Source organism: Hyperolius riggenbachi, chromosome 10 (genome assembly GCF_040937935.1).
Source record: "Hyperolius riggenbachi isolate aHypRig1 chromosome 10, aHypRig1.pri, whole genome shotgun sequence".
Classification (NCBI taxonomy): Eukaryota; Metazoa; Chordata; class Amphibia; order Anura; family Hyperoliidae; genus Hyperolius; species Hyperolius riggenbachi.
The window spans coordinates 196,719,207-196,745,439 of record NC_090655.1 but is presented as its reverse complement, the minus strand read 5'-3'; the positions used below and the strand labels follow the sequence as shown (position 1 = coordinate 196,745,439).

The 26,233-nt window shown below is 43.4% G+C and overlaps 1 protein-coding gene across 1 annotated transcript in view; it reads right to left on the bottom strand.

Moving 5' to 3' along the window:
* LOC137536150 (protein unc-93 homolog B1-like) overlaps window positions 1-26,233 on the bottom strand; it is a 53,863-nt gene that overhangs the window by 17,279 nt on the left and 10,351 nt on the right. Inside the window, exons 3-8 of the mRNA XM_068258226.1 lie at window positions 24,704-24,845; window positions 20,208-20,361; window positions 17,218-17,379; window positions 7,234-7,363; window positions 2,336-2,429; window positions 1,192-1,322 (exon numbers count right to left, since the gene is read on the bottom strand). Of these exons, the coding sequence (XP_068114327.1) occupies window positions 1,192-1,322; window positions 2,336-2,429; window positions 7,234-7,363; window positions 17,218-17,379; window positions 20,208-20,361; window positions 24,704-24,845 (813 nt within the window). The remainder of the gene's footprint in view (window positions 1-1,191; window positions 1,323-2,335; window positions 2,430-7,233; window positions 7,364-17,217; window positions 17,380-20,207; window positions 20,362-24,703; window positions 24,846-26,233) is intronic.

Below are 26,233 nucleotides of genomic sequence, written 5' to 3'. Positions count from 1 at the left end.
CTGGCACTACCATAGAGGCAAAGGAGGCAATTGCCCCAGGGCCCCAGAGCATGTAGGGGCCCCCAGTGGCTACAAGAGGAAAAACATTTTTTTCAAAAAGACCTTATAGTTTTTGAGAAAATCGATTTTAAAAATTTCAAAGGAAAAAAAAATACACATTTAAAAACCCGCCGACTTTAATGATTAATAGCAAATCCACCTTAAATGCTAGAAACCCCGAATTTGCAGGATATGTTAAGGAGATCATTGGGAATAAGAAGAATTTTTTTTTTCAAAAACACCTTATAGTTTTTGAGAAAATCAATTTTAAAGTTTTGAAGGAAAAAAGGTTACTTTTAAATGCGGTAAATGACACCTTTAGTAGCAAACCTAACAGTAGTGTAATTTTACATGTATCAAAAGAAAGAGCAATACATTTTCTGACGGGGTTTCCAGGCGGTGGAAACTCCTCCGCAGCCGGAGTGCTTTGGCCAGGGATCGCTATACAGCCGCAATATGGCTGTATGAAGATCCCTGGCATTTTTTCAAATTTTCACAATTTTTTTTTGGGGGGGGGGGGGGGGGGAGGGGGAGAAAGTGTGGGAATTAAAAAAAAATTATGTGGGGTCCCCCCTCCCGAAACTTTTTAACCCCTTGTCCCCTATGCAGGCTGGGATAGCCAAAATGTGGAGCTCCGACTGATTGGGGCTTCACACCCTGACTATACCAGCTGCAAAAAGGTCCCTTAATGCAGATTTTTGTTCCGGGGTATCTGTTGGGGGGCCCCCCAGGTTTATTTTGCCCTGGGGCCCCATTGTTGCTGAAACCGGCCCTGATTGTAGTAATCAGAGTAAGCTACATGCGGCTATGTGGGCACCAGGTCAAAGGATCCCCACAAAGGTCTGTCACACTACAAACACATCACCCGGCACTTCAAAGGATACCAGGTAAATTAAGAGCGCACGCTACATTGACACAACCACGCATAGCTGACGAGCGTGTTACATTTTAGTGAATCTGCCTCATTGACTCGCTTTTCCTATTGGTATGAACTGAAAATCTTCCTTTTTGAAATTTAAGCAGCAATCAGAACCAAACAGTTATTCTAATCTTACCCAATCTTCCCAGAACTTAAACTTAGAATTTTGGCTGATGTTATACTCAAAAAGTAATTAAGAACGGTCAAGCAAATCTCTCAAATTATGAGCTCACCAGCAGCATAGACAGGAGTGCTGCCCCCATGAGGACACTCTCTACATAGATAAGACTGATGCTGGGTGGCAGGGATTTCAGTACAGTGGTATTGAACCCTTTTGGGAGGACTCCACTATCCATTGAGGCACCTATAGGATCAAAAAGAGTTTGACATGTTATACAAATATAAGTCAAATGAAAAGTAACATACAATCGTACATGCTTACATGTTCTTTGGCTGGGACATTTTAACGGACAAGCCAAAATACATGGATAATTCATGCTGACACGGGTACCTTATCATTAAATATCTTATTTACCTCTTGAGGACTGCAGGGCTGGTACCTTCTATGATTTACAAAATAATACAAAATTTTTTTACAGAGATGCCCAGTCTGCATCCCACTGCTCCTGAGTCCTACACTATGCTTTGTGATAACCTGTGTTGTGTAACTCCAATATAGTCCTCCTCAACAGCTACTTATTGCTGTGCAGGCTTAACAGAAAGGGTGACCAGAAAATGCAGCTAAAAAAGCAAGGTTTCCTTTTAAATGTGTTTTAGGCATGTACAGCCTCTGAGACACTGGATATGATTTATACATTATATAGCTATTTAAGTGTATATACTATTTTCTAATTAGTTTCCTTTAAAGATACACCACAATGACATATAGAAAAATGTAGGAATTTATTCAGGATTTCAATTTGATGTTTATTTTTCTGGTTTCAGTATCAGAAACCATTCCAGTATTCATATATTGTTGTATAATGGTATGTACCACTGTCCTCTAAGTGATATTTAGCCTAGGCTATTTAGTTATGCATCCTTCTGCCCCAGAGCACTCTGAGAGGGCAGGTGTTGTTTCTGCTCACTTCCGAACAAACACAATAAATAAACAGTGGAAACAGCAGTGGCGCTCCTTGCCAACAGTACAGATGTCGCCACCAGGGAAAAATGTGAGAATGTAAATGAGGGAGAGGAAATATAGTTTATAATGGACAAACATTGACTAAATCATTTATAATTGATCATTAAGGTACATTCAGCAAATCACTCCTTTTTAAGTATGCAATTACTTATTTGCAATTTTCCAAACTGACCAAGGATATACAGTATATTTTTGGGAGGCCTAACATAACTAATTAGAGAATGTATACTTACCGCATTTCTTCACTTCAGAAAGCGTGTGGTTATATGGAGAGAGGAACTTGCTGAGGAAGAAGTACACAGGAAACTGAGATAGGATAAAACTCAGCTGTGGGGAAAAAGAACAGCATTAAGGCAGAGTAGAGTAAACAGTATGTTTTATACAAAAATAAGCAGAGTTTTTAAGCCGTCAAGACCCGAAAATCAGTAAAGTTCAATGGCAGGTGCAGTGATGTCTGCAAGTGGTGTCCTCTCTCCTTTTCACACTTCCCCTGCATCCGACTCCCCCCAGCCCCCTCCCCCCTCTGTGTCTTCTCATTCTGATGGGGAAATAGATGAGGAAGCCCTTCCAGCAGCATTTCCATAGGGTGAATACTGGCAATACATGGAATAACCAGCTGGAGTGGCCACACACACAGGGTGCCCTGTTTATTTCCCCATCAGAGTGAGAGAACACGGATAGTGGAAGTCGGGACTGAGGGGCAGCGTGGAGAGATGAGAGGACATCGGGGAGGGTTGAGGAGCCTGGGGACTTGCAGACACCACCGCAGCCACTGCTGAACCTTACTGATTTTCTGGACTTGCAATTATCACCGTAGCTGCTGTTGAACATTACTAATTTTTGGGACTTGGCTGGCCAGCTCTCAAATCATGTTCTGGCCGGCCACAGTCTGACATGTACAAATTTTTCTCGTATGGGCTGCACTTGACGCCCACTTGGGGTCCTGCCTGGCCAGATTCCCAAGAGGCCAACTTCAGAATCTGGCCGTAACATACCGGTATACATTGGCAAGTCCAAAACCTATACTCAAAATGTTAAAATGCATTTAGAAAAAAATAATTCTTAGCAAAATGTACCACCCAAAGAAAGCCTAATTGGTGGCGGGAAAAACAAGATATAGATCAATTCGTTGTGATAAGTAGTGATAAAGTTATTGGCGAATGAATGTGAGGTTGCTCGGATGCATAAGGTGAAACAACACTGAAGGCTGAAGTGGTTATAGGACCGCTATTGTAAAATGTAAAATAAGTTAAATGCACTATACATTTTTTTTTCTATGTTGCTGTTACTTTCAGTAGGAATTCAAAAGCTGATAGATCTGACATATTTTGGACTATGTAGTCCATTTTCTTATAGGGGATTCTCAGTATTACTTTTATTCTTTACAACAGCACTCCCTGGAAAAGATCATTAATTTGCCCACTATTTTGGAAGTTGGACTGAGCAACAGTGGTTCAAATGGACCAGTTATGGTCAGGCATTCCCTGAGTCTGACCATCTTTGATGGATGTACAATCCACTGGGCAGGCTGTGTACTGTAGTGATACTGGAGGAGTCTGCAGAGCGAGTTCTGCCCCCAACCTCTCTAACCCTCCCCAAGTGCTGTGCACTGTAGTGATGCTGGAGAAGTCTGCAGAGCCCCGCCCCTAGCCTCTCCACCCCTCCCCAAGTGCTGTGTACTGTAGTGATGCTGGAGAAGTCTGCAGAGCCCCGCCCCCAGCCTCTCCACCCCTCCCCAAGTGCTTGTTACTGTAGTGATGCTGGAGGAGTCTGCAGAGCCAGTTATGCCCCCAGCCTCTCTACCCCTCCCCAAGTGCTGAGTACTGTAGTGATAGTGGAGGAGTCTGCAGAGCCAGTTCTGCTGCATCAGAGATGGACAGAGTGAGTGTAATAAGCTGAGGCTGGGAGCACACTCATCTGTCAGTTTTCTTTATGCATTTTCAGCACACCATGTGTGTCCGTATGTATAAAAAAACATACACGTTTTATCACAGAAGCTAATGTAATTGATAGAGAAAATGTGTGCAGTGCTTCACTGATGTCTGTTTTTATCTGCATGGGGAAAACACATTCACGTGTGCACTAGCCAATTGAATAACATTGGTTCTCAGTTTACCTGTGCAGAAAGCGAGGGGGAGTTTCACAGGGGGGCCCAGTGATTTCTAGTTATGCCCCTGCTCAACCTCATAGGGTTCCATTGTTCTAGCACTTTGCTAATTGCCAGCGATCAGCAAGCTAGTGGGTCCTGACCCTAAGGCCCCTTTTACATTGGCACGCTGCGTTGGCCTATTTGGCAGCAGGCCAACGCTACGCCAGTGCAAGTCTATGGGGCATTTCATACTTCATACAGTGCGGTGCGTTCTGCCAGAAGTGTCTAATACACCGCTAGAGCAACAACGCATTGCTAGGCAACATGTGCAGCAAACCGGAAGTCATGTAAGTCTAAGGTGGCATTCGCGTTGCGGGGTGCATGCGCGGAGGCGTATTTTTTTTCAATACACTTCTGCGCAATTTGAATTCTGGTCACAGGAAGTGATCGCTAAAGAGCCTCACTTCCTGTTTGGCCTGCAGTCAGAAAGTAACCTGAGAGGTCAAGCAGGGCTAGAACGATCAGGGCATGACTGGGCGGGCCCTGGGACGGACTGACCAGGCACATTCAGCTACCAGGTGTGAATAAAAGGTGGAGTGCCTGAGGGGTATCTTCCCCCAAGCAATATAAGGCATGGCAGGAAAATGTTCTCTCTCTTTGCCTGAATAGGATACAGCTAACTCTCTCTTCTAGGATACAGGACACTCTCGCAGGCATGGTAAGTGTGACCAGTGACCTTTCAAAAATTAATGCAACGGAGCCATGATGGCCCATCTTATTTAGAATTCTTAATATTCAAAACAAAACTGATCACTGTGCTCACGGTAATGTCTTAGTACACTATAAATGTATTATACGCTACAAAAATGACCGTCGCATCAACGGGCACAATTACAACAACCCCTCTATGTAAAATTACTTTACGCATATGAAGTATTTACCAACTCAGGGTCATTTAAACGTTACACAAAGGGCCGGTATAGTTGGTTATATGCATCGAACCATATATCTGTAAGAAATCCAAACTTACGTCCATCCACACCAGGCAGAGCGCTAGCTGCAGGTCGGGGGGTTAGGGCCACATCAGGTTACAAAGTTGGAATTTGATTCTTTTTTATATGCACCCAAACCCTCCGGAGCACTAGCCGCAGGGGGAAGGGAAAAAAGCGATGACACGGTTTAAAAAAAAATAAAAATCGGGAGATGGGAGTCCTGCAGGTTTCAGTCATGTGTCTGCCCACACCCCTGGTGCCCATTATACATACATATACCCACACTTGGCAGAGCGGTAGCTGCAGGTAGAGGAGTACGAAGATGGAAATCTGAGCCGCGCTCTGTTTGAGGGCGGGCATTCGTACTTGTAGCGGCAAGCACGAATGCTGGTGGCGGGTCCCTGACTATGCCAGCCTGGACGAAATCGAAATGAGAAGTACACACCATGCTTGGTGAATGGAATAAGGCATTTTATGCTAGGAGTGCATAGTGCTGGTTATGATATATGGGTGCCGTGGAGGAACGTAATGGCACAATGGTTTCTGGGTCATTAAACTAGATGGCTTAAGGGTGGGTCATTGACTGGTTAATGGCACCATTCTCGTCACTGGCGAGGTTTCAGTGGCATAAAGTTTAATGGGCGTCACTGGCGAGGTTCAGTGGCACAAGGTTTTAGCGCAAGCCGGTGGTTGGTACGGTGACATTCACGAAGAGGAAAGGCATTGTCAGGGGACCTGTCAGAGCGCGGTTACACAAGTTATTCTTAATGTTTAATGCATGTTAATTTAATTTTGTTCTAGATTGTATTATTCTGTATTAAAGCTGTGGCCTTTAAACTCTAATTGGGTGTCACAGCTTTATTTCAGGTAAATGGTAAGGTCCGCCCCGTATGGGCCCTGCCTGGTCACAGAGATTACCACGCACTGCCGCAGCAATCTTCATCTGCTCTTTTGGCATTGCGGTGTGGTCAGCCTATCGCACCACACCGCTACTACCCCAGGTTGGCAGAGTGAAGCCGGCCTAAGGCTTTGTATTACACAGCATTCAAAGCATTTACTTCATTTTCATTACTCCTTTATCCTTGTTTTCAATCTCTGACTATCCTATATCACTTTGAATGGAGCAAGGATATTCCTGATAAAGTCAGAAGACAAAAACCCTTTATGCTGTATATACATTTTGCTGTGCTAAATATTTCTGAAAGTGGTATTGTCATCCACTGTATTTTTCCACTAAAATACTAAACACAGTAAAAAATGAATATGAATCACTATGAGACTGCTTTGATGTCTTTTGAATGCATATTTGCACATCACTGAAGCTTACTGATATTAATGTGGGCTGCAGGACAACTTATCTAATGTACTCTTAAGAAAAGCAATTCATTAGCAAATAGAGGACATAAAGTTGCTTCCCCCCCCCCCCCCCCACACACACACTGCCGGATACTTTTCTGCCTTGTTTATACAGTGTATAGACAGACAGCTCTGAGTTTTATCCCACTTTAAAGAGACACTGAAGCGAAAAAAATAATGATCATTGATTTGTGTGTGTTGTACAACTAAGAAATAAAACATTAGGAGCAGAGACATAAGTAGGATGTTGTTTCCAGTACACAAAGAGCTAAGAAATTCCAGTTGTTATGTATGCAAAAAAGCCATTGAGCTCCACGACTTTCAAAGTCGCAGAGAGCTCTGTGTTTTGAAGCTTATTTACTCAAGTGTAAGTAATTGTATCTTCTTTTTCTCTGCTGAGTAGGAGTTCAAAAGTTCACTGCTGCTCTGCAAAATCATTTAGAATGCTGAGTAGTGTATAAACTGCAAATATCAGAGAATGATGCAATGTTATAAAAAAAAAAATGACCTATTTAACTGAAAATAAAAATATAAGAATATTTTCTTTTCTACTAATGTTGTAGTAATTATCCGTACTACACATACAATTCATAAGATCATTTTTTATTTTTTTTTTACTTCAGTGTCTCTTTAAGAAGAAATTTTTGTTTACAGAGCCTCCAGGTAGCACAGAACAATCTTATTTGGAACTCACATGAAAGATGGCGTAAAAGATGGTTTGAAATATGATGATGTATTTATGGCTGGCTCCTCGCGGTAGCCGTTGTCGTTCTCTGACGTTCTCCTCTTTATAGTTCACAAATTCACAATACTTTTGAGCCATCCTGTAATCACAATGTTTATTGTTAAATGATTCTGCTTTGAACATACCAGATGGAGGAATTTTCACATTAGCAGCTTTTTAATATTTGATGCTAAGCTCCAGAGGAAAATAAATGTCAGTTTTAGGCATTGTGGTAAGGGATTATAACCTCTTTTGAATTTTATTGCTGCTCTGTGTCCCATCTTTTTATCACTTCCTGTCTAAACAGGAAGAGGGGAAATCTCTCTCTGGGGTTGGAAAGAAAGCAACAAATAATTTTTATACGGAATCTTGACTAGCACCATTTCCTTTTCCCTGGACTACCAGTTTTATATCAAAAGTTTTAGTGACAAGAAGTGAGAAAAGTCCTCTCTATTGAGGAAACTTTCTACGATCAGTATATACAGTGGCTTGCAAAAGTATTCGGCCCCCCTGAAATTTTTTCCCATTTTGTCACATTACTGCCACAAACATGAATCAATTTTATTGGAATTACACGTGACAGACCAATACAAAGTGGTGTACACGTGAGAAGTGGAACAAAAATTATACATGATTCCAAACATTTTTTACCAATAAAAACTGCAAAGTGGGGTGTGCGTAATTATTCAGCCCCCTGAGTCAATACTTTGTAGAACCACCTTTTGCTGCAATTACAGCTGCCAGTCTTTTACGGTATGTCTCTACCAGCTTTGCACATCTAGAGACTGAAATCCTTGCCCATTCTTCTTTGCAAAACAGCTCCAGCTCAGTCAGATTAGCTAGACAGCGTTTGTGAACAGCAGTTTTCAGATCTTGCCACAGATTCTCGATTGGATTTAGATCTGGACTTTGACTGGGCCATTCTAACACATGGAAATGTTTTGTTTTAGACCATTCCATTGTTGCCCTGGCTTTATGTTTAGGGTCGTGGTCCTGCTGGAAAGTGAACCTACGCCCCAGTCTCAAGTCTTTTGCAGACTCCAAGAGGTTTTCTTCCAAGATTGCACTGTATTTGGCTCCATCCATCTTCCCATCAACTCTGACCAGCTTCTCTGTCCCTGCTGAAGAGAAGCACCCCAGAACATGATGCTGCCACCACCATATTTGACAGTGGTAGAAAATTCACACCTCCACACCCGTGTGTCAGTCCAGGGCTCCTGGAACTGAATGCCGGTGCTGGTCTCTCACAGGTACACCACTCCTGTGTAGAGAAATGGCAGAGAAACACAAACAGAGACCGCACTCAGAAGGCTAGTTCAATCACTGTATTGAAAAATCAGAGCAACAGAGGCACACAACGTTTCGGGCGTAGCCCTTCCTCAGGTGTGATATTTGACAGTGGGGATGGTGTGTTCAGAGTGATGTGCAGTGTTAGTTTTCCGCCACACATAGTGTTTTGCATTTTGGCCAAAAAGTTAAATTTTGGTCTCATCTGACCAGAGCACCTTCTTCGACATGTCTACTGTGTCCCCCACATGGCTTGTGACAAACTGCAAACGGGACTTCTTATGCTTTTCTGTTAACAATGGCTTTCTTCTTGCTACTCTTCCATAAAGGCCAACTTTGTGCAGTGCAATAGTTGTCCTATTGACAGATTCCCCCACCTGAGCTGCAGATCTCTGCAGCTCGTCCAGAGTCACCATGGGCCTCTTGATTGCATTTCTGATCAGCGTTTTCCTTGTTCGGCCTGTGAGCTTAGGTGGACAGCCTTGTCTTGGTAGGTTTACAGTTGTGCCATACTCCTTCCATTTCTGAATGATCGCTTGAACAGTGCTCCGTGGGATGTCCAAGGCTTTGGAAATCTTTTTGTAGCCTAAACCTGCTTTAAAATTTTCAATAACTTTATCCCTGACCTGTCTGGTGTGTTCTTTTGACTTCATGGTGTTGTTGCTCCCAATATTCTTTTAGACAACCTCTGAGGCCATCACGTGGAATTCCAATAAAATTGATTCATGTTTGTGGCAGTAATGACAAAATGTAGAAAACGTCAAGGGGGCCGAATACTTTTGCAAGCCAATGTATATACATATATACATATATACATATATATATATATATATATATATATATATATATATATATATATATATATACATATATATACACATATATATATACATACATATATATATATATATATATATATATACATATATACACATATACAGTGGTTTGCAAAAGTATTCGGCCCCCCCTTGAAGTTTTCCACATTTTGTCATATCACTGTCTGCCACAAACATGAATCAAATTTATTGGAATTCCACGTGAAAGACCAATAGAAAGTAGTGTACATGTGAGAAGCGGAAAGAAAATCATACATGATTCTAAATATTAAAAAAAAAAAAATAACTGCAAAGTGCGGTGTGCATAATTATTCAGCCCCCTGAGTCAATACTTTGTAGAATCACCTTTTGCTGCAATTACAGCTGCCAGTCTTTTAGGGTATGTCTATACCAGCTTTGCACATCTAGAGACTGAAATCCTTGCCTATTCTTCTTTGCAAAACAGTTCCAGCTCAGTCAGATTAGATGGACAGCATTTGTGAACAGCAGTTTTCAGATCTTGCCACAGATTCTCGATTGGATTTAGATCTGGACTTTGACTGGGCCATTCTAACACATGGATATGTTTTGTTTTAAACCATTCCATTATTGCCCTGGCTTTATGTTTAGAGTCATTGTCCTGCTGGAAGGTGAACCTACGCCCCAGTCTCAAGTGTTTTGCAGACTCCAAGAGGTTTTCTTCCAAGTTTGCCCTGTATTTGGCTCCATCCATCTTCCCATCAACTCTGACCAGCTTCTCTGTCCCTACTGAAGAGATGCACCCCTTGAGCATGATGCTGCCACCACCATATTTGACAGTGGGGATGGTGTGTTCAGAGTGATGTGCAGTGTTAGTTTTCTGCCACACCTAGCGTTTTGCATTTTGGCCAAAAAGTTCCATTTTGGTCTCATCTGATCAGAGCACCTTCTTCCACGTTTGTTGTGTCCCCCACATGGCTTGTGGCAAACTGCAAACAGGACTTCTTATGCTTTTCTGTTAACAATGGCTTTCTTTTTGCCACTCTTCCGTAAAGGCCAACTTTGTGCAGTGCACGACAAATAGTTGTCCTATTGACAGATTCCACCACCTGAGCTGTAGATCTCTGCAGCTCGTCCAGAGTCACCATGGGCCTCTTGACTGCATTTCTGATCAGCGCTCTCCTTGTTCGGCCTGTGAGTTTAGGTGGACGGCCTTGTCTTGGTAGGTTTACACTTGTGCCATACTCCTTCCATTTCTGAATTTCCATTTCTAGGCTACTAAAAATACATACTTTTACTTGCAAAAACAATCACCTCCATGCAGAGCCAGATCATCCACAAGGCAAACCTAGGCAGTTGCCTAGGGCCCGGAGAGGGTCTAGGGACCTAGGGTCTAGGGTTTATGCTAGCCCCCACCAAATCTTACTAAAAAGCCATGAGGGAGGAGAGCGGGTGCTCAAGTAAGACTCAAGAGGAAGGGTCTGAGGTCACCCATCCCAGCCATCCTGCTAGCAAACGTTCGCTCCCTCCCGAACAAGCTAGACGAGCTACTACTACTACTTGGCAGCAAACCCTCCCTCGAAGGCAACTCACCAGTACTCTGCTTCACAGAGACATGGCTAAATGACAACATTCCGGACAACTCCCTCAACCTACCAGGCTTCAACCTTTTCCGTGCAGACCGTGACCACTCTCTCTCAGGGAAAAGAAAGGGTGGAGGAATCTGCTTTTACATCAACGCCACCTGGTGCTCCAACACATCCATCCTGCACAAATGCTGCTCCCCAGATGTTGAGTTCCTACTCATCAACTGCAGGCCTCTGTACTCGCCCAGGAAATTCACCTCCTATGTCCTTGCAGGCGTCTATATCCCCCCGGATGCGGACATCAAGAAAGCCCTAGGTACACTCAGCGACTCCATATCCCTGTGGGAAACATCCCTTCCGGACTCCCTCTTCATTATCCTAGGTGATTTCAACAGTGCAAACCTTTGCCAGGAGCTCCCCCGATATAAGCAACACATTACCTGCGCCACCAGGAATACCTACCCTGGAACATTGCTACACGGTTCTCAAGGATGCGTACAAGGCCACTCGCCGGGCTGCCCTAGGTAACTCTGGCCACTGCCTAATTCACTTGATCCCCACCTACAGAAGGCTCCTCGAAACCTCCAAGCCAACTGTCAGGACTGTTAAGAAGTGGACAGAGGAGGCTAAGGGTCAACTACAAGCCTGCTTTGACAGCACAGACTGGTCAGCCCTGGAGGCTCCCTGCCTAGACGAATGGACGGAGAACGTCACCTCCTACAATCAGCTTTTGCGAGGAGTCATGCATCCCGACGACGACCATCAGAGTTTTCCCAAACAACAAACCCTGGTTTAACGGCAGGCTACGCCGACTTCGGAGGATCAAAGAGGAGGCACACAAATCCGGAAACCCAGGGGAGTTCAGGGAGGCCAGGAACACCTTGAATCGCGAGCTGAAGGCGGCCAAGAGAGACTACTCAAACAAACTGAGACTGAATCTTCAGTCTAAAAACTCGCGGGAGGTGTGGAGAGGTCTCAGGGCAGCCACTAACTTCAAGCCACCTCGCCAGCACACACTTCCAAGCATCGCACTAGCCGAGGAGCTCAACAAGTTCTATTGCAGGTTTGAGCATCAACCCACCCACACCGTGGACCCAGCACTCACTCCTCCATCCGGGGATATTCTTCCCACCTTATCTCCCCATGCTGTCATCCCCCTCATGGCACCGGTAATAGTACGGGAGGCTGATGTATTATGGCACCTCCAGAAGCTCAACACCAGGAAGGCTTCTGGCCCGGACGGCATATCCCCATCCTGCCTGAAAACCTGTGCAAGCCAGCTAGCCCCAATCCTCACCGCCATCTTCAGCAAATCCCTATCGATGGGCAAAGTTCCTTCCTGCTTCAAACAAGCCGACATCATCCCAGTCCCCAAGAAGCTAGGAGTCACAGACCTAAACAATTACAGACCTGTTGCCCTAACCCCAGTCATTATGAAGACCTTCGAAAGACTGGTTCTCTCACATCTGAAGGGCCACACCGCCACCATGATGGATCCCCTGCAGTTTGCATACAGGGCCAATCGGTCGGTGGAGGATGCCATAAATATCAGTCTTGCGCTCATCACAGAACATCTAGATAATCCCAACACCTACGCCAGGATCCTGCTTCTAGACTTCAGCTCCGCATTCAACACCATATGCCCATACATTCTGCATGACAACCTGGCACGACTAGGTGTTGACCCCACGCTGTGTACCTGGATCAGGGATTTCCTCACCAACAGGTCGCAGCTAGTGAGGATGGGCGGATGCTCCTCCAGCGTAAGAATCACCAACACAGGTGCCCCGCAAGGGTGTGTGCTGTCCCCAATTCTCTTTTCCCTGTACACAAACAGCTGTACTTCATCCGCCGACTCTGTCAGGGTCATTAAGTTTGCGGATGACACCACCAACCTGGGGCTCATTGGTGAGGACGGGGAGCATGAATATCGCATGGAGGTTGAGCGGATCCACAGGTGGTGCAAGGATTACAATCTCGTACTAAATACAGCAAAAACTGTGGAACTGATTTTTGACTTCAGAAGGAGCGCTCCGTCTCCTAGTCCGGTCTACATCGATGGTACTGAGGTCTCAAGGTTCGGTTTCTGGGTACCACCATCACTGACAACTTGAAGTGGGATGAAAATACCACCGTAACGCAAAAGAAAGCCCAGCAAAGGCTGTTCTTCCTCAGGCAGCTGAGAAGTTTGGAATGCCGCGGGAGCTAATGACTAGTTTCTACTCTGCCACCATTGAGTCGGTCCTCTGCTCCTCTATCATTGTCTGGTACTCTGGGGAAAATGCAAAGGACAGACGAAAACTACAGAGGGTAATCAGTACTGCTGAGAGGATCATTGGGTCACCCCTGCCCCCCCCCCCCCCCCCCCTGGACCTCCTCCACTCATCTAGAATGAGGTCCAGGGCCAACAGAATTACTCAGGACCCTTCCCACCCTGGCTGCTGCTTCTTCGACAACCTCCTGCTAGGCCGCCGCTATAGGACCATTCTCACCAAAACCGCCAGGCACAGAAATGCCTTCTTCCCTCAGGCGGTCCTCCTACTCAACTCAAGCTCTCTCCCAAAAGACACTGTCTAATCTTCCACAGCTGCCCAGCGGATGAAAACATGCCTATAGGCGGGCCCCTGCCAGTTTATTTTACAGAATGTGTATGTCTATTTTACAGCAGCTCGTCTATCTGCACTATGAACCGAGTTGTAGTTAAATTGTTGTTATTGCTGTTTTTGTATCTAGTATCTATACCATGTTATTGTTATCATATTGGCACTACATTCCAGTTAAATGTGGTCGTTGTTGTTTCTTAGCTACTATCTGTACCTGTTGATGCTACTAATTTGCACTACCATGCACTTTGCCAATTGCCATGTGTCCAAAAATAATTCCAGGTGCGGCATCTGTCGTACTTGGCGAATAAAGCTGATTCTGATTCTGATGTCACCATCAGCGGTGGGCAAAATATGCTATCTTGACTAGGGCCCCACTTCACCTTACTCCATTTCTGCCTCCGTGGGAGTTATACAAACGTTAGGAATTTAGAAAACTTTATTTATTCCCCGCCTACTCCTGTAAATGCAGAGACAGGACTCTTTCAGTGAGTGCCCTAGTTTAGGCTAAATGAAGGGGTCTGCCTTTACTATTATCACAACCATTCAACTAAGTATAAACTGAGAAAGGCACCTACAATATGATAATGATAAAAAAAATTAACACAATTGGGAAAAAAGCCACTTACCTTGCCAAGAAAGACCACATACCATGAATGAACAAAAATGAAACATAAATAAAGAAGCAAAGTTACACATCCACAAAACACATTGTTTAAATTGTTTTGAATAAACTCTTTGGCAACAGTTTTGGGCAGCGGCGTCGCTAGGGCCTTTGATCCGGGGCACCGGCCTGGAACCTGTTGCCATGGTGCCCCGGATCGATTGAGTGGCAGGAGGGGGCACTGGGCGGAGCAGTTAAAAACTCACCTTCCTTCAGATCGACGCAGGCACAGCTTCCATGTGCTTCCGACTTCCTCCCCCCTGCGTCCTTCGCCTTGGTTACAGCGCACCCTGTGATGACATGACACAGGGGGCGCTGTTACCAATGCGAGGGACGTCTAAGGAGGAAGTCGGAAGCACATGGAAGCTGTGCCTGCGTCCTTCTGAAGGAAGGTGAGTTTGTATCTGCCCGCTCCCCCCCCCCCCCGCCCAGTGCCCCCTCCTACACTAGGGGAAGCTGCCTATATAATCTATACTGGGGACAGCTGCCTATCTAATCTATACTGGGGAGAGCTGCCTATCTAAACTATACTGGAGGAAGCTGCCTATCTAATCTATACTGGAGGAAGCTGCCTATCTAATCTACACTGGGGGAAGCTGCCTATCTAATTTATACTGGGGGAAGCTGCCTATCTAATCTATACTGGGGGAAGCTGCCTATCTAATCTACACTGGGGGAAGCTGCCTATCTAATTTATACTGGGGGAAGCTGCCTATCTAATCTATACTAGGGGAAGCTGCATATCTAATCTATACTGGGGGAGGCTGCCTATCTAATTTATACTGGGGGATGCTGCCTATCTAATCTATACTGGGGGAAGCTGCCTATCTAATCTATACTGGGGGAGGCTGCCTATCTAATTTATACTGGGGGAAGCTGCCTATCTAATCTATACTGGGGGAAGCTGCCTATCTAATCTATACTGGGGGAGGCTGCCTATCTAATCTATACGGGGGGAAGCTGCCTATCTAATCTATACTGGAGGAAGTTGCCTATCTAATCTATACTGGAGGAAGCTGCCTATCTAATCTACACTGGGGGAAGCTGCCTATCTAATTTATACTGGGGGAAGCTGCCTATCTAATCTATACTGGGGGAAGCTGCCTATCTAATCTATACTGGGGGAAGCTGCCTATCTAATCTATACTGGAGGAAGTTGCCTATCTAATCTATACTGGAGGAAGCTGCCTATCTAATCTACACTGGGGGAAGCTGCCTATCTAATTTATACTGGGGGAAGCTGCCTATCTAATCTATACTGGGGGAAGCTGCCTATCTAATCTATACTGGGGGAAGCTACCTATCTAACCTATACTGAGGGCACCTACGTATCTACAGCCAAGCAAAGCCCCAGGGCCCCAGCAAAGCAGAGCCCTCAGCAATGCAAACCCCCATCCTAGCTGAGCCTCCTGGTCCCAGCTCAGCAAAGCATACAGCCAAGCAAAGCCTAGAAAAGTCCCCAGCCCAGCAAAGCCCCCAGCGAATTGCCCAGCAAAGCCCCAGCAAGTCACCTAGCAAAGCTAGGCCGGCTCAACATCACCATCAGCCAGGCCGGCACAGCATCACCACCAGCCAGGCCGGCACAGCATCACCACCAGCCAGGCCGGCACAGCACAGCATCACCACCAGCCAGGCCAGCACAGCATAACCGCCAGCCTCGTACAGCACACAGGCCAGCCAGACGAAGGCAAGACAGAATCCAGGTGAGGGGCTTATATATATGAAATACTGCCTATTGAATATATAAGTTACGCCGCACACTCGTTCCCTCTTGGTGCCCAAGGGTGCCCCGGATCTCGCAGGAACCTAGAAACGCCCCTGGTTGTGGTATATGGCCTCTTTCGTAAGTGTCTCCTACAATCCCAATTGTACTTGGAGTGCCTCTCTCAGTTTATCCTATCTTACCTGTTCAGTTGTTGGTTTTTATATTCACGTAACTTCCTTTGCTGTGTGATGAGGGTTTGATATCTATCTCTCTCTCTCTCTCTCTCTCTCTCCCCCCCTCACACATCTGCTCCTCCCTTTGCTCTAGTGTGACATATACCTGCTTTGATAAATGATGAACACACACACACACACCTCCATTAGCTATAGTTAGATACATAGCATGATTCATACAGACAGTGCAGGTTTGTAGTGGAGTTGTGATTTTCTTAAAACATATCTTAATTCTTAATGACAGGGATACAAAACCTTGAGGGCCCATTTCCATTAGCCTTGATGCGTTTTCCCGCATGCAAAATTGGACAGGGAAACACAGCCTATTGAAATCAAGAGGCTGCGATCTGATTTGCATGGACAGGAAAAAAATCGGACTACATGCTGCATAAAAACACATATCACATATCAGGCACCCTCTAGCAGTGCATTTTACAGGTCCTAACACCATTATCATTTTTACATTTTCTGGTCTTGCTTTCTTAATTGCAGATCGGCACAAACTATCCTTGCCTGCCACAATACTGACCAGGAGCCCTGTTGGCAGGTATTTGAATTTACCACCAGTGCAGTGCTTTCTATTGGTCCATGTAACTACATTGGAGGACATCTACCCTAAAGCTAGGTTTTCGCTCAAACCAATCAAGGATTATAGTCTCAGATAAAATCTGTATGAAGCTCTGTTCCTCTGAGATCAGGGGCGGATCTAGGGAGGGGGGGGAGGGGCAAGCAGTTTGTTGAATTCTTAAAAAGGCGGCAAAATTTGGATGGGGAATGGCAGTTTAGGCGCCAAAACCTGACCTTTAGGAGCCAAAACCTGACCTTGCCCCAGGCGCAACTTGGTCTAGATCCGTCCCTGTCTAAGATAAATATGTCTACATTAAAAGGTGACATAAGGGAGGGGGTAAGGTTCAGATTATCGACTTTGCCACTTCATGTGACAAGCAGGAAAAGGGAATATCTCAGGAATGGGACTTCACAAGTACAGCTTATTATGCTTCATAAAAGAACATACAAATAATTTTATATAAAATGGCATTCAGAGTTTAGGTACACCTAAATAGGATATTTTCAGCACTTACCTGGTAATATAATTGCCTATGGATGCCCAGAAGGGGACAATCATGATTCCGATGACAGTCGCTGATGGGACAAGTGTGTAGTATCTCTCCCAGTAATTGGTGGAGACAAATAAGGCATAGATCCCAGAGGAGAGGAACAGCATCCATTTAGTACCAAAAAATCTGAAATAGAAAAGCCAGTGTCTTCAATGTAAAGAAGTATTCACATCACCATGAATGCTAAGCATATTTTATCAGTGTCAGCGCCAAGGTAGAAGGCGACCGCAGCCGAGAAGGACAATGTCCATAAGTCCACACAAGCAATAAATTGTATATTTATATTTTATCCACCCTCATGGTCAGTGTCATATTAATCCTGTATACTGTACATTTTTATTGTTAAAAAAAATCCTGTTTATACTATATGTTTGTTAAAATGACAATGTGTATGCAATGAAAAGACCTACAGGTGATTGAATGTGCCTATTATAAAATTTGGAGAATTGTATTATTTAGTATAGGATAACCGCCAACAGGGCCCTGTAATATGCATCTTCACTTTAGTTTCTGAAACTGTGCTTCACGGCTAAAACATCTCACTACAAGCTCATCAATGTGATTGGTGCTTCGATAACCAAAACAAATGAAATTCTTTGTAAATATTAACCTTTTCCCACACTCGCCCCAGTTTTTTCATAAAAAGGTTAACTTAAAAAAAACATGACATGTGGTTTCTTATTGTAGGCAGGGTAGTGTGATGTGCTTATGGATTTTTTTAAACACACTAGAGTGTGTATGGGAGGGTATAAGTGCCTCACTACATAGTAAGCAGGGAGGAACTATAGCTGCAGTGCTAGCTGCAAAGAGTTAATCTCTCTCATTCATACACAAGCGACTGACTTACTGTGCATGAAAGGCAATACTCACGAGGGCACATCACGGCTGCACTCGTGCATGAAGAGGAGCACAGTTGCAATTACAAGTCAGACAATCTTTTGTTAGATTTGTTTCGGAAGTCCTCGTGCGGCAATGGTAGGGGTCAAGAGGACGTAGGAAGCCTCTGTAGAATCCAGAGTCTTCCCTCTTCTTAGATAATACAATTTTCAGAGGCTTCCCTCTACTTTTTTGTTTTTTTTGTCGCCTTGCCTCGGGTACACTTTAACCACTTCCCCTCCCCCGGGACAAGTATCTACATCACTGCAAAATCCCTCAACAGCTCTCAGGAATGTAGATACTCGACACTTCTGCTCGCTCCTGCACTCGCTCCCACGCGTGTTCTAGCAGCCAATCGTTAGAGGGGAGATGAATGAATGGGAAGGCAGTTCTCATTCATTAATCTAAGCCCCCATGTCAATGATCACCAGTATCAATGATAGTATGCTAACAGGAAATAATGTGCTAGGACATCTTGTGGCCAAATGGTAAAACTACACCTAAAAACATTTTTTTTTAATAAAAAAGACCTACATATAATTTTAAATTAACTCCTTACCTCCCACACTCTCCCATAAATACTCAAATAAAACTTTTGTATAAAAAAAAAAAAATTACATAAATACTTGGGAACTGAACTTTTTTGATATGTAATGGTATGTCAAGCGGCTATATTACTGTTTTTTTAAATGATGGGCTTGTAAATAGTGATGGACACAAAACTAAAAAACACACCTTTATTTCCAAATAAAATACTGGTGCCATGCATTGTACTAGGGAAATATTTTAAACATTGCAATAACTGGGACAAATGGGAAAATATAATGTGTGGGTTTTATCCACAGTAGAACGTTTTATTTTAAAACTATAATGGCCAAGAACTGAAAAAATAATGATTTTTTTTTTTCATTTTTTTTCTTATTATTCACATTAAAGTACAAATAGAATAAAGTAATTCTTAGCAAAAAGTACCACCCAAAGAAAGTCTAATTAGTGGTGAAAAAAACAAGCTATAAATAACTTCAGTGTGATAAGTACTGATAAACTTATTGGCAGATGAATGGATAAATTAAGCAAATCCATAGTGGAGAAAGTGTTTAGACAACCATTGACAGAGAAATAATTCACAGACTAATTAAAACAGTGGCAAACTATCCAAGCGCTGCCACAGTATAAAGAGGAATTTAATGTTTTAATGAATTAGGTCAATAACCAATGAATCCATAATCATATAATGAAATATGTTCTCCTGCTAGCTCTGCTCCTCAGTGCATTACTGTATTCTTCTCAGACAGCTATCCCTGTCTGTACAGCTCATTCAGAGAGACAAGCAGCTGCAGTTTAAGTTATTGAGACCTGTCATCTGCAAAAGATAAAAACTACACACAGGGTTAACAGATATAGGGAGAGGGATTCCCCCCTCCCCTCATGATTCACTGGTCCAACACCCTCCATCAGTGAATTGTGAAAGGAATTTGATAACATGACAGGAAGATATAAGCAGGTGGTGATATATAGCAATACTTAGGAACACCTAGACAAGCTATTCCCATACCAGTTTAAAAAAATATGTTAATTGATATGCTATTAGCAATCATATATTATATATCATAGATATTGATTTGTGGTGTCTCTCGATCTTTTAATTGGTTTTAACATTGTATAGTGCTTTTTGTGAAGTTGTTAATAATAAAATTGTGATACTCTTGCTATAATTAATGGTGTGGTGCTAATTATGGTCATAATCCTAGTTTTTACTTGTTTCATAGTGACTGAGCACACACTTATTTCCCACAGTGTTGCCGGAACCTATTTTGTTTGTGTGTTAATTGATCAATGCAACCATAGGAAATTAGGCCTTGTTTGAATCAGTTTGCAAATTAGTCTGTTTTGCATAACTCCCCAAACTGGGACATTTTAGTGTTGGCAATGGTGGCAAAAAACTGCTAGAAGTCACATAATTTGGCAGCTGAGAGCTACATGCAGCAAGATATCCATTTATTGATTTCAGGCCACTGATGTATATAATGCAACAACACTACATCATTAACTGACTAGATAAGCTTCCATCTTCTAACCTGATGAGGACAGGAGTGTACAGCAGAGCGGCTATTGGGGTGACATTAATGCCCATAAGCATCTTGTTATCAATGTCCTGCAGTCCCATATTACCGTATTTCACATCTCTGTAAGTCTCATCATAGTGCAAAATCAGCTGCATCTGCAGGAGCCCTAAAATTAAGACAAGGCAAAAGTCACATGACAACATCACATGGTGAAACAAAAGTGGTTCTCTGGATTGACTACAAAGCACACTTACAGACACACAGAACATTTATATTGCACTTTTCTCCTGGTAGATGAAAGCGCCACAGCTGCAGCTCCATAGGCTGTAGCAGTGTCAGCGAGTCTAGCCCAAGGTCTCCTCACGGAATAGGTGCAAGCTTACTGAACCTTCCTTTTTCTGATACTCCAGAACAGGTGTTTTTGTGGCTACACTTGTTGTGGGTGTGGAGATCCTGATGGCCACACTTGATTTATAAGCCTTGTAAGATGAGCCCCCAGGCTGTGAGGGTCACCAAGGGAAGGCAAAGGAAGGGTTGTGAACAGGGCCGGATTTACACTTTAGGAGCTTGTAGGTACAGAGATTCTAGCCTTATAAACTCAGCTCCTCAGCACAGGCCACACTCCCAATTCCAGCCCTTATTTTCTTATATCACAGAACAAGTTAAGTGTACATGGACCTAGCAGTGGTGTAATTCAAAGAGTGGGTCTGCCAAGCAAAATCTTCAATAAAGCCCCCTCTACTATATATATATATATATATATATATATATATATATATATATATATATATATATATATATATATATATATATATATATATATAGGCTATCTGTCACAGGGCTACACACAATCAAGGGCTTCGCACAATCAAGGGCTACACACAACTAAGTCTCCACTTACATTGCCTCAAGCTCCCCCCCCCCCCCCCCCCGTCAAGATGAGAAGAGCAGGTGGTAAATGGCAGTGTGCGGGTCCAGAGTGCACAGCCTATCTGCGCTGCAGCTGGTGTGGTGCAGGAACAAGGGGAGGAGGATACAATTCCCACACTACCCACCATGCTACTCTCACTTCCACTGCAGGCACCGATTAAGACTCGGATCTCTGCCCCTAACTACGTGCCTGCGGCTGATGGACTGGAGCTCCGTGGTAAGTGACAACACCCTCTGCTGAGAGAGGGGGCATAATGGAAGAGAGGTTAGCCGCCTCAGCCACAAAGGGCGCCTGTAGGCATGCGCCTATAGTGCCTTATGGTAAATCCGGCCCTGGTTGTGAACATTATGGTGCCCCATCAAAATCTAGCGGAGGGGGCTCATGATTTGTAGTTACGCCCCTGTTGTCAGTCACATGACTTGAAGGATATCTTTACTGTAAGCAAATTGAAACCTTATGCTAGGTACACACCATACGTTTTTTCGGCAGATAGATGGTTCGATAGATAATTTCCGTCATGTTCGATATTCTGTTCGATCGCTTTTCTGCTCAATTTCTCACAGACGTTAATGGATGTTGATAAGAAAAGATAAGATTGAGCGGGAAATCAAGCGGAAAAATGAACCGATAATCGATCGAACGGAAAATCGCCCGCAAAAAACGCATCATGTGTACCTAGCATAACTTTTTAAGAAAACAATGCTGCTTGTGTGGATGGCACGCTGATTTTTTTACTTGTATACCTTTTAAGTCACCAAGCAACTGATGAATTTGGAATTGAACTGAAATCTTGTTCAGGGATTTAGAGGCTATAGGTGTGTACACACGCCGTATTTTTACAAACGATGGGTTCGTCAGACCCTCCTGCGGGGCGGTCATTCTGCCAACAGTAGCGCCTGAGTGCAGGCTGTCGGGAGACTGATAAGACTGTTTTTGACTGATCCACTGGGCGGATCAGTCAAAAACAGTCTTATCAGTCTGCCAACAGCTTGTACTCATGTGCTACTGTCGGCAGAACGACCGCCCTGCGGGAGGGTCTGACGGACCCGTCATTTGTAAACATATGCCGTGTGTACACGCCTTAAGAATAGTACGCTATCAAAAGCACTAATCACTGCCTGATATTCCAATCAGCTACTGATCGTTTGTATGATCAGCCTTGTGCTGGCCCCTGTTGGCTATTACAATCAGATTGCAAGGTGTGTGGCTACCCTCAGTTGCAATATAACAGTTATCAGAAATTATCAAAAATATCTGTTGCATACTATTATTTTTATCTTATATTTTGTTTTAGCACATTCCAATTTAGTCCCAGGAAGATCCAACATATCAAAGGGAAATAAAGTGACATGTGGCATGATGACTCAAACATGGGAAATTCTACCTACTGAGAACTTGCCTATGTTCACTTTTTACAGTTTTATATAATGTCGGTGCAGCTGGACTGCAGCAACTCTTTTGAAAACTAATCAGAGGTCATAAGACATTTGTGTGGCTGTGCAAATATTTTGCAAGGTAATGATTATGGGCCCGGGCACACTCTCATGATGCCATCAATAGCAGGCAGCCATGCATTTGACACATGAGCATGGCACGTGCTTTGCTCTTCATTGCAACGCTGAACCTTGTTCAACTATATTAGAATGCAACAGTGCAGCATTGCACACAGAAATGTACTGTATGCAGCACTACATGGTCTATGCACTGTGTGATGTCCTAGCATATCACATACTGATGTGCATAGCTAAAATCAGCTCAGCAATGCAGCAGTGAGTTCAGGCCCTAATACATTATAATTTCTCTGTGTGGGAGTGAAATGAACAGCAGTAATGTAAGTGTGATGTCAAACATGGTTTAGGCTTACAGGCTAAAATTTCCAACAAAATAAAATGTAGGACTCAAGAAAACTGTTCTTCTGATACAATGATTTATCTTATAAGTTTATTTTCACTTCATGTTTGCTTTAAAGACTCTTACTTTCTACTTTTTCTAAGGTTAGTAATCACCTTAACCTATCCTACGTTGTTTTTTAAAATGGCTGATATTTGATGTCAAAATTTTGCGCCCTTTATCTGGGTAATATCGCAAAAAAGAAAGGGACGCTAAAAAGTTATTAAATTAGCATTTGTGAATTTGCATTTCTGTGCATGCACTCACTACATGTACACTTTTTAGAAATAAAACTCAATGACAGCTTGGATTTATTAAAATATTTTCTAACTGCATGTCCACGCATGCAACTGCAATAATTTCACAAACACTAATTTGCTTCCATTTTAACAACTCTACCAATTAACAAGATCAACCATCAGCTCAGCAGAATGTTGATAAATGGAGTCTGCAGCACCTACAAGAAGTATTCTTGAGCACAATGGGATCTAAAGGTACCCATACACTTATAGATTTGCAACAGATTTGACCATCAAATAGATTCCTGTCAGATACCTGTCAGATCAAATCTGACAGGAATCTATCTGATGTGTGCCACACACTAGATTTCCAATATATTTTAGTATGAAATCTATTGAAAATCCATCAAAATGCATTGCTGTAACTATTTGATCCAATGCAATGCTATTGGGCAATCGATCAGCCACCAGCAGGCGATCGACCTAGAATTTCCACCAGGACCGGTTGACTAAATCGATCGAAATCAGTCAGAAATCAATCATGCTGCGTGCTGCATCGATTTCTAGCCAAATTGATCAGAGCAGTTGAAACGCCCATATTTCGATGGCAGAAATCGACCAGTGTATGGGTACCTTTAGAGTGATGGTGGTGGGGGGTGGGGTGTTAGCAGAGTCCAAATTGTTGTAGTCATGATATCAATGGTGTATGATGATTCACAGTAATACCGATAGCAATCACGATTTTGATTCTCCATTGTTTTGTTTACTACTTTGACTTTCTCAGGGTTGCTACTTGTTGCTACTTAAAAAAAAACACGAAATAAATAAATATAGCTAAAAAAAGAATAAAAAACTGCAGACAGGTAGAGGAGAAAGTAAAGATCCTGAATATACTGCAGTCTTCAATTATATTACAGAGGAACTCTAAGATGTGAGCATTTAGCAAAAAAAAAAAATATGTATGTTCAAATAGGCTGAGGAATGCAGACTACCTATTGACAGGCTTTAGTTGTACTGTGGCATTCAGCTTGTGTAGGTGACAACCCTGCAAGGTAAACTATTATAACTGCTAGTATTTTCATTTTCTGAACGGCCTTGAATAAGAGCCTTCAAAAATGTGGGCTATGTGTTAAGGATCAGCATGCTGCAAGCTTACTGTAGCCTCATACAGACAATGGTGCCTGAAAGGAGTATGAGGCCAAAGTCCAACTCAAATGAAGCACAATGGAACAAAAATCTAACAAATCTGTTTGTTAAAGGTTGAAAAAAATAAAAAATTCTGATTCTTAAACTGGGTATATAGACTTAAAAAAAAAAGGATTATTGTTGGTCTTTGCAAGCAGTTTCTGCACATTATTCTCTGAATTAAATTAGTAATGATGCGCAACAATAATTCTGGCACACACTTTATCTCATGAGGACCTCTACCATTCTGTGTTGCAACATACCCAAATAAACCCCATAGGTTATAGCAGCGGCCAAGCTTGCAGAGATAACGCTCTTCACAGTCAAGAGTCTTTTCCGGCGATAATATCTACTCTCCTCCACCTCTTCATTATATTCTCCGTTGTCGCCCAGAAACTCGTCCATCTGTTCCACAAAGAGAATCTCAGTAAAATAATATTTAAATCTGAACTGGTTAAAAGGCTAACGCTAGGCATGGGTACGCTTGAATAAAATACAGTCAGAAAATTTTGATTGCTTTACCACCTTGGATCACTCATTTTTGATCAGATTTACTCAGAAATCTGATTAAATACCAGCACCAGCACTACCTTTGTACTGTTGCCCCCTTCCAGCATACCCCTGACTACCTCCTGTGGTTGATGAGGGAACAAGGCAAGGAGTGGCAAAGTGGCAAATTTTTGTGCCTCGCATAGACTGCAATGTTAAGTGCGGCTAAAGCATTGCCCAGTGTATAATTTGGGCACTGGAGGTGCAGCTTATAAACAACATTTCCTGGCGAGAAATCAGAAGGTGAAATTGGCGGAGGAAGACTTTAGTGGAGCAGGTTGCAGCCCAGGTGGGCAATGGTTAGAGTGAGAAGAGGGTTAGGGAAAGTAAAAGTAGAATATCGGTATTAGCCAGTGCCCAATAGTAGAACATCTGACAGCTTCACCCGAAGGCCCAATTTTCTGTACACTCTTTTTCAGCATACACATTTGGACACCTCATAGCACACACTACAAAGCTGCAAGTAGAGTGGGAGGTTTTCTGCACAGAGGTACTACTTAACTCCACCTACCTCCTCTCTGGAGCACAGGAAGGAAATGAGGTCAGTTTCATACTGAGTGGAAAACTGGCTGGTGCTCCCTTCCTAGCTCCACCTCGACCCACTCATTTGGGCTATAATGGGATGGAGGGGGGGCGCAATTTGGACAGAATACAAACTGCCATTTAGTGTAGCCAAGCTGCATTAGACATTAGCATAGGAAGTTTACATTGCAATCCACACCAGCGCCAAGTAATAAAGACATGAATAATGCAAAAATGGTTTATGTTTAAATGTCATAACTGTGTGCATTGCAAATTATGATATACTAGTGGACCTAAGCCCGTTAGAATAACCGTCTCTAGGCCACCCTCACAACCCCCCTCCCCCCCTGCCGCCAGCTGCATGTCACTGCACATGCGCGTGCACTGTGCGCACGCCCACGCGCTGCCCTTACACCCTGCGACCCCTTGCCCGTTTCCCCTACTGCTCTAAAGGCTGCTTGCATGCCACGCATGCACAGTACCCAAAAGCACGGACACAGGGACACGCAGGAGGAGGACGCAGCGACAAAAGGGGGTTTATTATATAGGATTCCACACAAAACACATTTAATAAAAACAAATCTGAATTAGAGTATTAAGTAAAGTATTAGGCAAAGGAAATGGGTAAGTCAAGGAAAGGTCGGGAGAGAAGGTTAGTATTAAGGTAGGCAAGGAGAATAGGGTCAGAACTGGCCAGACAGAGTGTATTGTTTTGGAAGAAG